We start from the raw sequence: 13,656 nt of genomic DNA on the forward strand, positions 1-13,656 counted from the left end.
CCAGAACAAAATTCAATACAATTAAAAAGAATACAGGCATGACTTGTTTTATTGTGTTTGGCTTTATTGTGCTTCACAGATGTGTTTTTCACAAATTGAAGACAAGACCCTTCCTTCACCAGCAAAAGATTACAACTTGCTTTATTGTGATCTTTGCTTTACTGTGGTGGTTTGGACCCAAACCCACAATATCTTCATGGTGTGCCTGTGTAAGAAAATTTCGCACCAAAGTGTGTAAAATTCACAATATTCATTATCTGGTCAAAATGACGAGGCACGGAAAGAAACAGAAAAATAGTAACCCATAACTCAAGGAAAAATCAGTCAATTTAAACAGACCCAGAAATGACAAGAGATAATGGAAATAGCTGCAAGGACCTTAAAACAGCTTATAAATGTATCCCACATGTTCAAGAAATTTGAATACGATGATGAGAGAAATGGAAAATATGAAAAAAAGAAACCCAAATCGAATGTTTGCAGATGAGGAATACAGTATCTGAAATGAGGAAAAAAACACTAGATGGAATTATTAGTAGATTGGAAACTACAGAAGAAAATATTAGTTAACTGGGAAATAAAGCAATAGAAACTATCTAAAATCTATAGAAAAAAAAGACTAGAAAAAAAAATGAACAGAGCATCAGTGACCTGAGAGACAATATCAGTTGGTTTTACTTTTGTGTAATTGGAGTCCCTGAAGCAATTGAGAGAGTGGGAACAGGAAAAACTATTTGAAGAAATAATGGTTGCAAAGTTTTCATATTTGGTGAAGACTAAAAGTCCAGGGATCGAAGAATCTCAGTGAACTCCATAGGAAATGTTGTAAGTTCTTTTTGGCAGAAAGGAAATGATGCCTATGTATGCATTTGGATGTATACAAATTAATGAGGAATGCCAGAAATGGTAAATAAGCGAGTAAATACAAAATACATTGTTTTTAACTTTTAACAGCAAACTTTTCACTGAAAACTTTAAAACTTAAAGTTTTGGTTTTAACTTTTAAATATGCAAACATAAGAAATTTTTTTTTATAAGCGAAACAAGTATAATGTATAATAAAGGAAATAGTTCTTAATATTTCAGAATATTCTTAGTAACCTGACATGGCTTTAATAGCCCTGTTGCAAGAAATAGGGAAAAATGCCAGTGCTTTGCATAGTAACCTTTGGACACATGCATTGGGGGAGAGAGCTAATTTCAATCTAAATATTAAATGTTGGTAGAGATTAAAGTATTTCTTTTTAAATAAAAACAAACATAAATCATAGTTCTACCCTTGTTCCACAGTCTACAGACGGTTGCTTTTCAAACCATGGCTAGGAACAAATTAAGGAGCCTAGGCCTCTGACAGGTATATTCCATCAATATGTGTATTCATGACTTTTATCTCTCAAGAGATAATTGCACAGAAGATATACTTTGAAAAGTGATTTTGTGTTGGGGAGGGAAAAAAAGGAGCTACTAGAAAACACAAAACTGAGCATCCTACCCTTGACTCTTAAGTGACATCATTTCATGGAGTAGTTTTTCAATTCTTAAGAATGGAGTTTAAATCTTGACCATCTACACCCTGCCCCAAGCTGTCATCTGGATTTTCTTAAACCTACTTAGCAGTTTCCAGCTTCCTCTTTTCTAGAGGCGCCTTGAATGCCGGTCATGCTGTGCCTTAGGAGAGTAATAATATCAACACTTTGGAGTACAAATTTTTCTCCTGCATTTTGGGAAGACTTTTTTGAACATACTTTTTAGTAGTACATTTCATTCTTGGTACCCTTTATACCCTTGGTTTGAAATATGTGCAACAGGAAGGGATGAATTGATGTTTATTTTGGAGTGCCAGGTAGTGTGGCATATAAATGTGTAGGATAGAATGTAACAAAAACTCTATCAGGCTTATAAAAAAAATCACTTCAATAACCTTATTAATATGTTCTCTCTCATGGCCCTAGTCACATCCACAAGAAGAGCGTAATAGGCTCCTGAAGCCTAGCCTGGTGTACCACATTTTTATTATTAGAGACAGTGAATCCTCACTCACTTTTGCTTGAGGAACATTTCTTCTAGAGTTTTTATTTGAGAAGTTGAGCTCAGCTTTCTTATTTTTCAGTTGACAATAAACCCCTCAAAGCGGGAACTAAGCACCAATGTTAATAATGACAATCTGGTTTTCTAATTAGCAATGAGAAGGGAGAGTTGTGCTGGTGGATGATATTCCTTCTTGAGGGTTTTGTTTGTTTGTTTTTTTAAATCTCTGCATCTAGATTTTAGCCTGATATCGAAGGGCAGTAAGTTAAAATTGCTGGGAAGATGTAGTCACATGCTAGGAATTCACTACTGATAAATAAGATTAAGGTTCTAGTTGGGGGATTTCTGGGACATTCAACCCCAGTAAATCTTAACCTCTATCTCCAAGAAAAAGGTTTGGGGCTCAACTGACTACATCGACTTTGCCTTTTACAGAGTATCATGTGGCTGCTGCAGGCTCCCATCGACAGGGCTAGTAGCATCATTAGTTCATTCACTGAACAAAAAATTAAGAACTGTCAGAGTTTGTTCTTTTGTTGTCTTATTATTGTTTCTTGCAATCATGTATCTAAAAGCTCACAGCTTCAATCACCAATCTGTATGCTGCAGACTCCAGTCAGTATTTGGTTGGAGTTGTTTTGACATTCATTACTTTCTTTGTACTTCCATTTGTTTGCATTTTATACTTTCTGCCTAATGTAGAGATTGAGGACCTAATGGTGGAATGCATTTTGTTGAAAATATATTTTTTTCTCCTCGTTCTTGAAAGGTATTTTTGCCTTACATTGAATTCTAAGTTGGCAGAATAGTAGGTCTTGATACATACTGCTTAAAATGGAAGTCTTTAGGTGTCTACATCTTGCTTAGGAGCATTTCTTTTTCTTTGTGTGAATAATTAATTTATAAAGAGTAAAAACTTTGTGAAAATTTAAATGTAATAAAAAGGTACGTATTTTCCAATTCATTCATTAGCCATGGACTGTTAAATCAGTATTCTTCATATTGCAGAGTGATTTAGAGATCAGTGTTCAGAATATGCTTTTAAGTAATTATGTGCTCTCAAGCCTTGATGTAATACAGTTTACTTTAGCGTGGAATTAAAATCAAGATTCATGTGTTTAAGACTCATTTAAGGCCATTTATTATTGGAGGTACTAAACTCAAGTGCCTTTTCATCTGTGACAATCTGTAGTACATAAACTCTGAGTTGAGAGCTGTGGAGGACTCTATTGTATTTTATATTTAGTGTGCTTACCAAAAAGGAAATGATACTTATCTCTAATGTTCTACAAAGAACATTTTGATTTCTGTAATATATCACTTCAGTTTGAACCTAAAAATAATATTGACCTCTTAAGAAGTAGCAAACAATATTCTTTCTTTATAGACACACTTGAAACAGACTTAACCAAATGTTAAACATGCAATAACATAAAATCAGTCAGTATGTGTGAGGCAACTGGCTTATGTTAGTTGCTAGGAAGGTTAAAAAAAATTTTTTTTTATATTTTAAAATGATGTTCTGACAAAAACAATTCCTAGTTGGAATAGTTAATATATATAATAATGAGGTCGTGATTATGCGGAGACTTAGAAAAATGAGCAGAATGTGTTGACTGGAAAAGAGAAGTTTATTCCACAGAAAGAGAATATGAAAAGAATGAGAGAAAGCGTATCATATTCAGGAAATGGTTATAGGCACCAGGGAGGAATTTTGAGAAACTAAGCTAGAAAGGTAGCTTGGTATAGTTGTTCTCAATCCTGGTGGCATATTAGAAGTTCTTGGGTGTCTACAAAATATGCTGATGCTTAGGATCTTCTACAGAATTTTCATAGAGTAGGATGCAGATATTAGTGTTTATAAAGTGCTCCACATGATTCTAATCTGAGGACAAAATTGACAACTACTTGTGTAGTTTATGAAAGGCCTTTGGATGATTTGAGAAGGAATGTGTATTTAACTATTTGTTTATATCTTGCCCTTCTCCAAAAAGGATTTAAAGTAGTGATAGGGGTTTTAGAATTTATACTGTGGAAAATATGTGTGTATGTGTATGTATTTCATATTTATATGTGTATGTTATATACAACACATCATTTTAATGTGTTTGAATGCTTCCTATTGCAATTTGGAAAAAATATCCAGCTTATAATATTTTCTTCTCAAAAGGAGGCTTTATCTAGGTTACATTAGCCTTAGCCTAGCCTTCCAGGTTTCGCATGATCTGGCCCCTCTTGACTTTTCTTATATATTTATACTCCTCTTTTCTTGCTCGCTGTATGTAATATAGTCTCTCACTATGCAATGTTCGTGGAATGCCAGATTTTTTCCTCATAGTTTCATGATATAGTACCCTTTTCCTGGAATCCTGTATTCCCCTCAGAATCTCTTTATGGCTAATTCTTTCTCATTTTCCAGGTTTGTTATAATGTCCAGCAAAATGTCACCTTGACATGTCTTTTTTTTTTAAACTACCCGTCTCAGATATTTCTCATTATTGTATGTCATATATTAGTTTAGATACTTCTTAAATATTTTTTCCACATGTGACTAAACTTCATAAGAGCAAAGGCATAAGGTGTGTGTGTATATGTGTGTATCTAAATCTTATTTGACATTGGTTCTTTAATTTATTGCACAGTAGGTATATAATGCATAGAGTATACTTAGTACAGTTTTTATTGTATAATTTAAAGACTGATGTGACATGTTATTCAGATATGTTTTTTTGAAACTTTGTTCTCATGCTGTTTAGAAGATATAGTGGTGGTATGGATAAAAGGAAGTTGGAATCCTTATTCAAACTGAATTAAACAATAAGGAAACAGTCTTACATGATTGGAAGTCTAGAAGTAGGAGTTGTATGACACCATTCTCCCCAACTCGGTAATTTCATTATGGACCTGGATTATCTCTCTCTCTCCATTCTGCCATCCTTAGTGTCTACTTTATCTTCAGATTGGTTCCCCTTGTGGTCACAAGAATGCTGACAGTGACAATCAGGGCTACATGATTTCTTGTTCATTTGATGGGAAAGAGAGGAAAACCTCTCCACAGCCATGGAATGTAAGTCCTTTTCAGTTTTTTGGAGCAACTTTGGGTACATGTTTGCTTGTAGACCAATCAGTCTTGTAAAAAGAATGCTGTGCACTTACTGGCTTGGTGTAATCATATGAAAGTAGGATGTAGCTGAGTGTATCAACTATATGACCTGCTAAAGATATGTTTGGGCTCTACCATAAAGAAGGTGGTTTAGGTTTTTACATTAGCACATCTTGTTGACTAAATGGATCCCAGTGGTTATGAGGATGAGGAAATGAAGTAGGTATGAAATAGATACAGTTTCTGGGGGAAAATATGTATGAGTTCAGCTTTTGACATGGAATTTGGTATGAATATGGGAAGTAAGGGATAAACCTTTGCAAAAGCTTTGTATTAAGTTTTTATTTGGAAAGTACTATCATGAAGTTAGCTGTTAAATTTATGAATATGAGTCACATTGTTCAAGAAGATTGCTAAGAGTGAGAATGGGAAGAGAGCTTAGAATACGTACATTTCTAAGATTCTTAGAATATGTTCATTTAAGGAATTTTTGGATGAGCTGGAACTCTTGAAGAAGACTGATAATAGTCATAGAGATAGGTAGAGAATGATCAGAGAATGGTGTCATGAAAGCCAAGGCAGTAGATGTTAAAGTTGAAGCAAAAGATTCTTCTGACAATGACAAATGAGGACTAAATCTGCTGAGAACAACTAGAAGGGTTGTGTGAAATATATACAGATGCTTCTTGACTTATGATGGGGTTATGGCCTGATAAAACTCACTGTAAATTGAAAATACCATTGTTGAAAATGTAGTTCATACATCTAACCTACCAAACATAGTTTAGCCTGACTTACTTTAAACCTGGTTACAACACTCACATTAGCATACGGTTGAGCAAAATCATCTGACAGAACAAATACTCTGTAGACTATTGGTTGTTTACCCTCATGATTGCATGGCTGACTGGGAGCTGCGCCTTGCTACGACTTCCCAGCGTCATAAGAGTATCAGACTGCATATCACTAGCATGGGAAAAGATCAAAATTCGAAGTACGATTTCTGCTGAATGTGTATCACTTTCACATCAATAAGTCAAACCATCCTAAGTTGGGAACTACTACTGCCAGAAATTATAGAGCCAAGATCTAAAAGAGGAGTGGAGCTCAGTAAATAAGTTGAGCATTTGAGCCTGTGTTTCCTTTTGAGTTGCCAATTCTGAAGGTGGTAGCTGTGACTCTGAAAGGAACTTTCAATAGATTTTTGAGTTCAAGGAGACAGAAATTGGAGTTCAGAGCCCATAATAAAGGAAATACCTTAGTAAACTTCTGAACTTTGAATTGGGTTGTCAGAGAACTTCATTTATGGGAAATAGGAAATGGAAATACAGGCATACCTCGAAGATATTGCAGATTCATTCCAGACCACCACAATAAAGCAAGTCATAATCTTTTTGCAGATGGAGGGTCTTGCCTTCAATTTGTAAAACAAAACAAAACGAAACAAAAAACACCTCTGTGAAGCACAATAATGTGAACTGCAATAAAACAAGGTATGCCTGTCGAACTACCTTTCAAAAGTACTGAAGCCCAGCTTCTCATTGCCTCAATCTTTGATTTGGAAGAAGGCAGTCTGGGATTTTTATAGCCCTAGTTACCAGAAGCAAAAGCAAATCTTTATTCTCTGGAGAAAATGAAATCAATTAGAACTTTAAGTTATCTTTATATATTTTCATATAAATGTCTTTTGTCATATGCTCATTCAGAAATAACCAGACATACTTGGATATGGTACATGACTAGAAACCAAAAACAGAAAATGAAACCTGGCCCACAAGGGTCATTGGACATACCAGACACGAGCTATAAAGTAAAGTATCTATGCTTAATATACATTCAAAATAATAAAAGATGTGGTAATTTTGACAGAACTAGAATCATGTAAATGTAAGCATAAGTAAATGTAAGTATAAATGAATTTTGTAAATGTAAATATATCTGATATACATGTATAGGGTTATGTGTATACACACCTGTTAATATATACATGTATGCATATTTTCAAAAGAACATTTTTTGAATTGAAGTTTAGAGGGGATAAAGAAATGGAAAATATAGAAAGTACCTTAAGAGACATACAGCATACAATGAAAAAGGTCTACAATACCTGTAATTGAAGACCTAGATGGGGAGGAGAGAGAATGGAGCTGAAACCTTATTTGAAGATATAATGGTTTCCAGTTTTCCACAAAGGATGAAAAGAAAAAGCCACAGAGTCAAAAGGTACTGTGGAGCCCAACCTGGAAATGTGTAAAGAAAACTACTCTATACACTCACTATAGTCATGCTACTGTAAACAAAAGACAAAGATAATACTGAAAGCAGCCAGAGAATAAGACATATTACTTTAGAAGAACAAAAATAAAATTGATAGTTGTTTCTCAGTAGAAAAAAATGAAAGCCAGAAGACAGTGGAATTACATCATCAAAGTGTTAAAGGAAATAACTGCTAATCTAGAATTATATTGCCAGTGAAAATATCTTCAGAAAAAAATGAAGACATTTTTAGACCAATTAAATCTGAAAGAATTTATTATCACTAGTATGCTAGTACTGTAGAGAGTATTAACGGGTGTTATTCAAGCAGAAGGGAAAAGATTCCAAATGTAAGGTTAGAGTTGTGGAAATGAAGAGCCAACAGAAAGACAAATAAGTAGGTAAATATAAATATTGACTGTATGAACTTTAATGTGTGTTGTAATCTCTAGGCAACTACAGAAAATAGAATGTCTAAGTAGAAAGGTAATAGGAGAATATGGAATAATAAAAATACAAAGAAGGCAAGAAAGAAAATGAAAATAGACCAAGTGATAAAAAGGTAACAAATATTAAGTAATTACAGAAAATATAAATGGACTAAATATTCCAATTAAAAGAAAAATTGTTAGATTCAAAAGGAAAAAAAGACCTTACCATGTTCTGTTAACAAGCTGCATACCTTAATGATAAGGATTCAGGAAGGATTAAGTTGAAAGGGCGGACAAAAATATTACAGGCAAACCTCAGTCAAAGCTGGTCTAACTATATTAATAGTTGACAAAGTAGACAAAATGAAGCAAGAAGCATTATTTGAGACTTAATTAAGGCCATGTGATTTATTACAAAGTTGCTATTGTATTATAGAAAAGATGAAGTAAATAATGTTAATTGATATCCATATAAGAAATATATAAATCTTAACCTCTACCTCACATTGTACACACATTTGAATTCAGAAATAGATCGATAGGTGTTTGCCTTGTGACCAAAGTTGTACCTACAGTGAGAAAGAACATTCTTTTCTACAAATGGTACTAAATGAAAGTTTTACCCTACCTTATAAAATGCATAAAAGTCAATTCCATGGGTTGTGGCTCTAAATTTTCTGAAAGATAACTCAAAAATGTAGTTCAGAGTATTGAATAGGCACTTTATCAAAGTATGAAAAATTAATTTTATTGCTCAGCAAGGAAATATAATTTTAAACCAAAGTAAGGTTCTCACCAAAATGAAAAGAAAAAAAAAGTCTAATAATACTAAATGATGAGGATACAGATTAGTAGAACTCCCTTATACTATCGGTGAGAATGTATGTTGTTGTATCTAATATGGAGAACTAAAGTTGAATATATCCATGTCCTATTATCCAGCACTTTTGTTCCTAATTATGTACCCAGCAGAAATGTATGATCCATATGTACACCAAAAGACTCAAATAAGCGAGTTTTTCATAGCATTATTGATATTGGCCCCCAATTGGAAACAGCATAAATGTCCACTAGCAACTGAATGCATAAATAAATTGAAGTATATTCATACCAGGAGACTACATAGCAACAAGTGATTGAACTAGAGTTTCACACAGCAACATGAATCATTGATTTCATTAATCTAAAGTTAAATTATGCAAAAGTGACCTATGATGTTAAAAGACACTTTTGGATAGGAGCAGTGGGGTAGTAATTAATTGGAAAGTGGCATGAGGGAAACTGTAATGTGGCTAATTCTTGGCCTGAGTGGTAGTTACTCAGGTGTGTTCATGTGGTGATAACTTCTTCTTTTCCTTTTCCTTTTTTTTTTTTTTTGATAACTTCTTGAGCTTTGTATTCATGCTTCTGAAAATATGTTATACGTCAGTTCAAGTCACTCCAGTGAGATAAATACGGGTAGATTTTTTTTCCCCTAAAATTTTGGGAAAATAGATTCAATTAAGAATATACTTGCTACTTTTTGTTTTAGTGCTGTGTTTTTCTCTTAATGCATCTCCAAGTGACCACTGATAGAGCATGGAATATTTGATTTTTCAGTCAGAATTTATGCACTTGTAATGATTCACACTTTGGTGCCATTCATGCAGCAGGGAACTAACTCTCATCTGAATTAATAGTAGATTAACTATGTACATGTTTAATGTATTGCTGTATTCTATGATAAATATGATAAGGTTATATTTTAGTTATTTTGATATATTTTTAGCTGCCATTTATTTTTAGCTGTTTTTAGTAAAATTTTCTTTATACACATGATAACTCTTTTTTCTAAAATTATAATATCTGTATCTTACATATCTCTTTGGGCATTTGAATAGCTAGCAAGAAGACTTTTTCCTCCGAAATCTAAATTTCCTCCTTTTTTTGGTGAATTTCTAGCTAAAGTTCTATGCACAATTGGATATCCCCTGCCTCATATCATATACAAAATTTGACTGAAAATTGATTATTCACTTAAATAAGAAGTGTAAAACTAAAAGTCTTAGAAGAAGACATAGGGGTAAATCTTCATGACCTTGGATTGGGTAGTGGATTCTTAGATATGACACCAAAAGCACAGACAACAAAAGAAAAGATATTTAAATTGGAATTCATTAAATTTAAAAACTTCTGTGCATCAGAGCACATTATCAAGAAAGGGAAAAGACAAACTGCAGAATGGGAGAAAATATTTGTAAATCCTTTATTCAGTATCTGGAATATATAAAGGGTCCAATATCTAGAATATATAAAGAACTGTTACAACTCACCAGCAAAAGACAGCCCAATCAGAAAATGGGCAAAGGACTGAAATAGACATTTTTCTAAAGGAAATACACAAATGACTAACAAGCACCATGACAAGCTGTTCAACATCTTTAGTCATTAGGGAAAAGCAACCACTATGAGCTCTACCACTTCATATTCATTAAATGGGTAAAATAATAAAAATAGAAAATAACAAGTGTTGACAAGATTGTGGAGAATTCAGACTCCTCATATATTATGCAAATATAAAATGTTTCAGCTGCTGTAAAAAAATATATATATGGTAGTTCTTCAGAAAATTACACATAGAATTACTGTATGATTCAGTCATTCCTCCTAGATACATATCCAAAATAATTGAAAACATATTCAAACAATTAGTTGTACACATTTGTTTATGCGGCATACTTCACAATAGCCGAAAGGTAGAAACAACCCAGATGTCCTTCAACAGATGAATGGATTGTGCTGTGTTCATTGATGTTAGTTAGAAAAAGGAATAAAAAAGTGATACATCCAATGATGATGAACCTCAAAATCATTATGCTGCAGGAAATAAGCCAGACAGAAAAGGTCACACACTGTATGATTCCATGTATATGAAATATCCAGAATAGGTAAATCTGTAGAGATGGAAGGCAGATTGCTGAATGAGAAGTAACTGATTAAGGGGAACAGTCTTTTGGTGGGATTAAAGTATTTTAGAACTATGAAGAGATTGTAAAATAATGTGAATATACTAAGTGGCACTGCCCTGTTCACTTTAAAATGGTTAATTTTATGTAAGTTTTACCTCAAAAGAAATAAAATCTAGTATTTAAATTCATTGCCATCATGTATTACTTATGTAATAAATCAGCATACTATAGTTGACTTAATCATGGATATACCAGTTATGATGAATATTATTATTACATTTGATTTCCATGAATATTAAATGTGTTCTTTTGTTTTAGAATAAACTACAAAATTGAGTTAATTTTAAGCTGTTAAGTATATTCAGTTAATCAGCGAATTTCTATTTAAGTTATCCTTTAACACTTTCCTGATATTTTATGTGAAACATCTTTTCTAATATTTTGTAGAAATTTAAGTTTGAATGACCAGGGTTTTACTAGACTAAGCTATATTTTCAAATGATCCAAGGAAGCTATGAATAAATGATAAAATTGAAACTTGTATTTTCATTGTTAGATGAAATCTTATTTTGAATGAGTGGTTTATCCATGGCCTGCAGTGTTTGTTCAAGATTTATAATGACTAAGTTTCTTATTGATGTGAAATCTTGTGAAGTTATTTGTGGTCCTGTAATATAAACATTGTTTTCAAAGACCACGTAAATTTTGAAAATTACTCAGTATTACTTAGGAGTTTATTATTTTTGCATTTATGCCTTGCAACACATTTTTGCTGACTGCTATACATAAATATCTAATATGCGTGCACATGTGTCAGTTTTAATACTTGTTCTTAGTACTTGAAAGATCAGGAACCAAATATGTCATCCTATATAGTACCATGCCTTTCTGGTGATAAATTTTTTTTTATTAGTGTGGTCTGTAATTATTTTCAGTGTTTTTTTTTCCTAGCATATTTTCTTACCTATTCTATAGAATTATTAAATGAAATGTTATTAATGAAATTCCTAATAAAATGATGAGAATTATAAATATAAGCCTGTAATTTCCTCATCTTTGAGTAATCAATCTAGTCTCAGTTTCTGACATCTGGCTTTTTTCTCTGTCATCGTCATTGTTTTTAAATAACTCTGTTAAATGACATTAGAATTCCTATTTATTTTTAGTTCCTTCTACTTCATTTTCAGGTTGTGGTCTGGATTTAAGTTTAGATAATATTGTTCTCTGCTTAGAGTAAAATCATAAGTGGTTGTATTTGAGTAGACTACCACCCTTAAAACAAAGGATGCTGAGAAGACAATAAGAAGCAAGCATTATTTGTGTAATAGATTCTTAGTAGTGGTCTCCTTCCTCACCAAAATAAACTTTTTTTTTAAGGCATTTAGACTTATTATAACTTTAAAATAGATAAAACAGTGCAAACATACACAAATAATGTTTCTTATGTTTCACACTTTTCCAGCCTGACATTAGCTTTAAGTAATAGAGAAACCTAAATAGTTTTGATTGTTAATATATTGAATATTTTTAAATAATCAGATGAAAAATCAGTGCTGGAACAGAAACCATTTAAACCAGCTGCTCCACAAGTCCCACCCAAGAAGCCTACTCCACCCACCAAAGCCAATAATTTATTAAGATCTGGAACAGTGTACCCAAAGCGACCAGAAAAACCTGTTCCTCCACCACCTCCTGCAGCCAGGTAAGTTTTACCTAATTTACCTGCCTTAGACATAAATGGCTCTCCTGCCTTTCTAAATCTCAAAGTAATTTTAAAAGTATTTGTTTTCCATGTTTTTTCTGTAGTCTTCAGTAATTCTGTTATATGTTAATCTTATATTCATTCACATTAGGCGGATATACTCATATTAAGCCACTTTTATAGATCTGATTTTATTATGATTAGGGTAGAGGTTAATGCTTATGAAAATAATTTTATAGAACAAAGAAAAATCAGTATTATGCTATAACATCTTTAGTGTCATTAAATCACATTGTTCAGAAATGGCCATGTTTCACATATAAGTGATTTTTGCTTCTGTTTGATTTTCTCATTTCAGGATTAATGGGGAAGTGTCAACCATTTTATCAAAATTTGAAACTGAGCCAGTATCAAAACCAAAGCTAAATTCTGAACAGTTACCACTTAGACCAAAATCAGTAGACCTAGATTCATTTACAGTTAGGAGCTCTAAAGAAACAGGTAAGTTAATATGTAGAAAGGTGGTACATTAAAAAAAGTTGCCAATTATAGTTTTTGGAATCTAAAATAAGAAATGTGTCTATGCAATTTGTGTGTGGATAGATACAGTGGAAATTAATTAAAACTTGTTTAAAATCTGTGAAGCCAAAATAGAAAAATAAAATTGAAAGGAGATAAATGGGTAGAATATTTATGTTTCACATAAGCTTTCTTACTGGTCAGAGGACTGAGATGGATATTAAGAGAGCATCCATTTATCATTCTGTCTCTTTATAATGGAATGACCATACCACCTATGTCAGGCAGATACGAATACAAAAATAAAGAGATAATATAGACTTTAAATGCCAGCACTAAATTATTTTTAAGAAGACTATTTTTATGTCTCCACTTAGTTTCAATATACTTTTGTTTCCATTTCAGGAAAATAGGATTTTTGTGACTCACTCTCTCAATATATATTAGCAGGCTTTACCTAAGTGTTGTTCCTTCAGTTTTAGGACTGATTTATCAGCCTATTAATCATTTTTATTTGTCTCTTGGTCTTTTATATCGCTTAGTTTTAAAACGGAAAACTTGAAACAGGTCTTGATAAAGGTCTCACTATTAAAAGTAGTGCACAGTCCCTACTTCGCGGTAATGGTTATTTTATAGTTCTTTAAATTTTGTTTTTAAGAGTTTTTTTTT

At 32.6% G+C, this 13,656-nt stretch overlaps 1 protein-coding gene across 1 annotated transcript in view; it reads left to right on the forward strand.

Moving 5' to 3' along the window:
- Window positions 1–13,656, forward strand: part of CD2AP (CD2 associated protein) — a 110,850-nt gene that overhangs the window by 77,525 nt on the left and 19,669 nt on the right. Inside the window, exons 11-12 of the mRNA XM_023527690.1 lie at window positions 12,300–12,468; window positions 12,827–12,969. Coding sequence (XP_023383458.1) covers window positions 12,300–12,468; window positions 12,827–12,969 — 312 coding nt within the window. The remainder of the gene's footprint in view (window positions 1–12,299; window positions 12,469–12,826; window positions 12,970–13,656) is intronic.

The sequence above is a fragment of the Pteropus vampyrus genome, unplaced genomic scaffold (assembly GCF_000151845.1).
Source record: "Pteropus vampyrus isolate Shadow unplaced genomic scaffold, Pvam_2.0 Scaffold18, whole genome shotgun sequence".
Classification (NCBI taxonomy): Eukaryota; Metazoa; Chordata; class Mammalia; order Chiroptera; family Pteropodidae; genus Pteropus; species Pteropus vampyrus.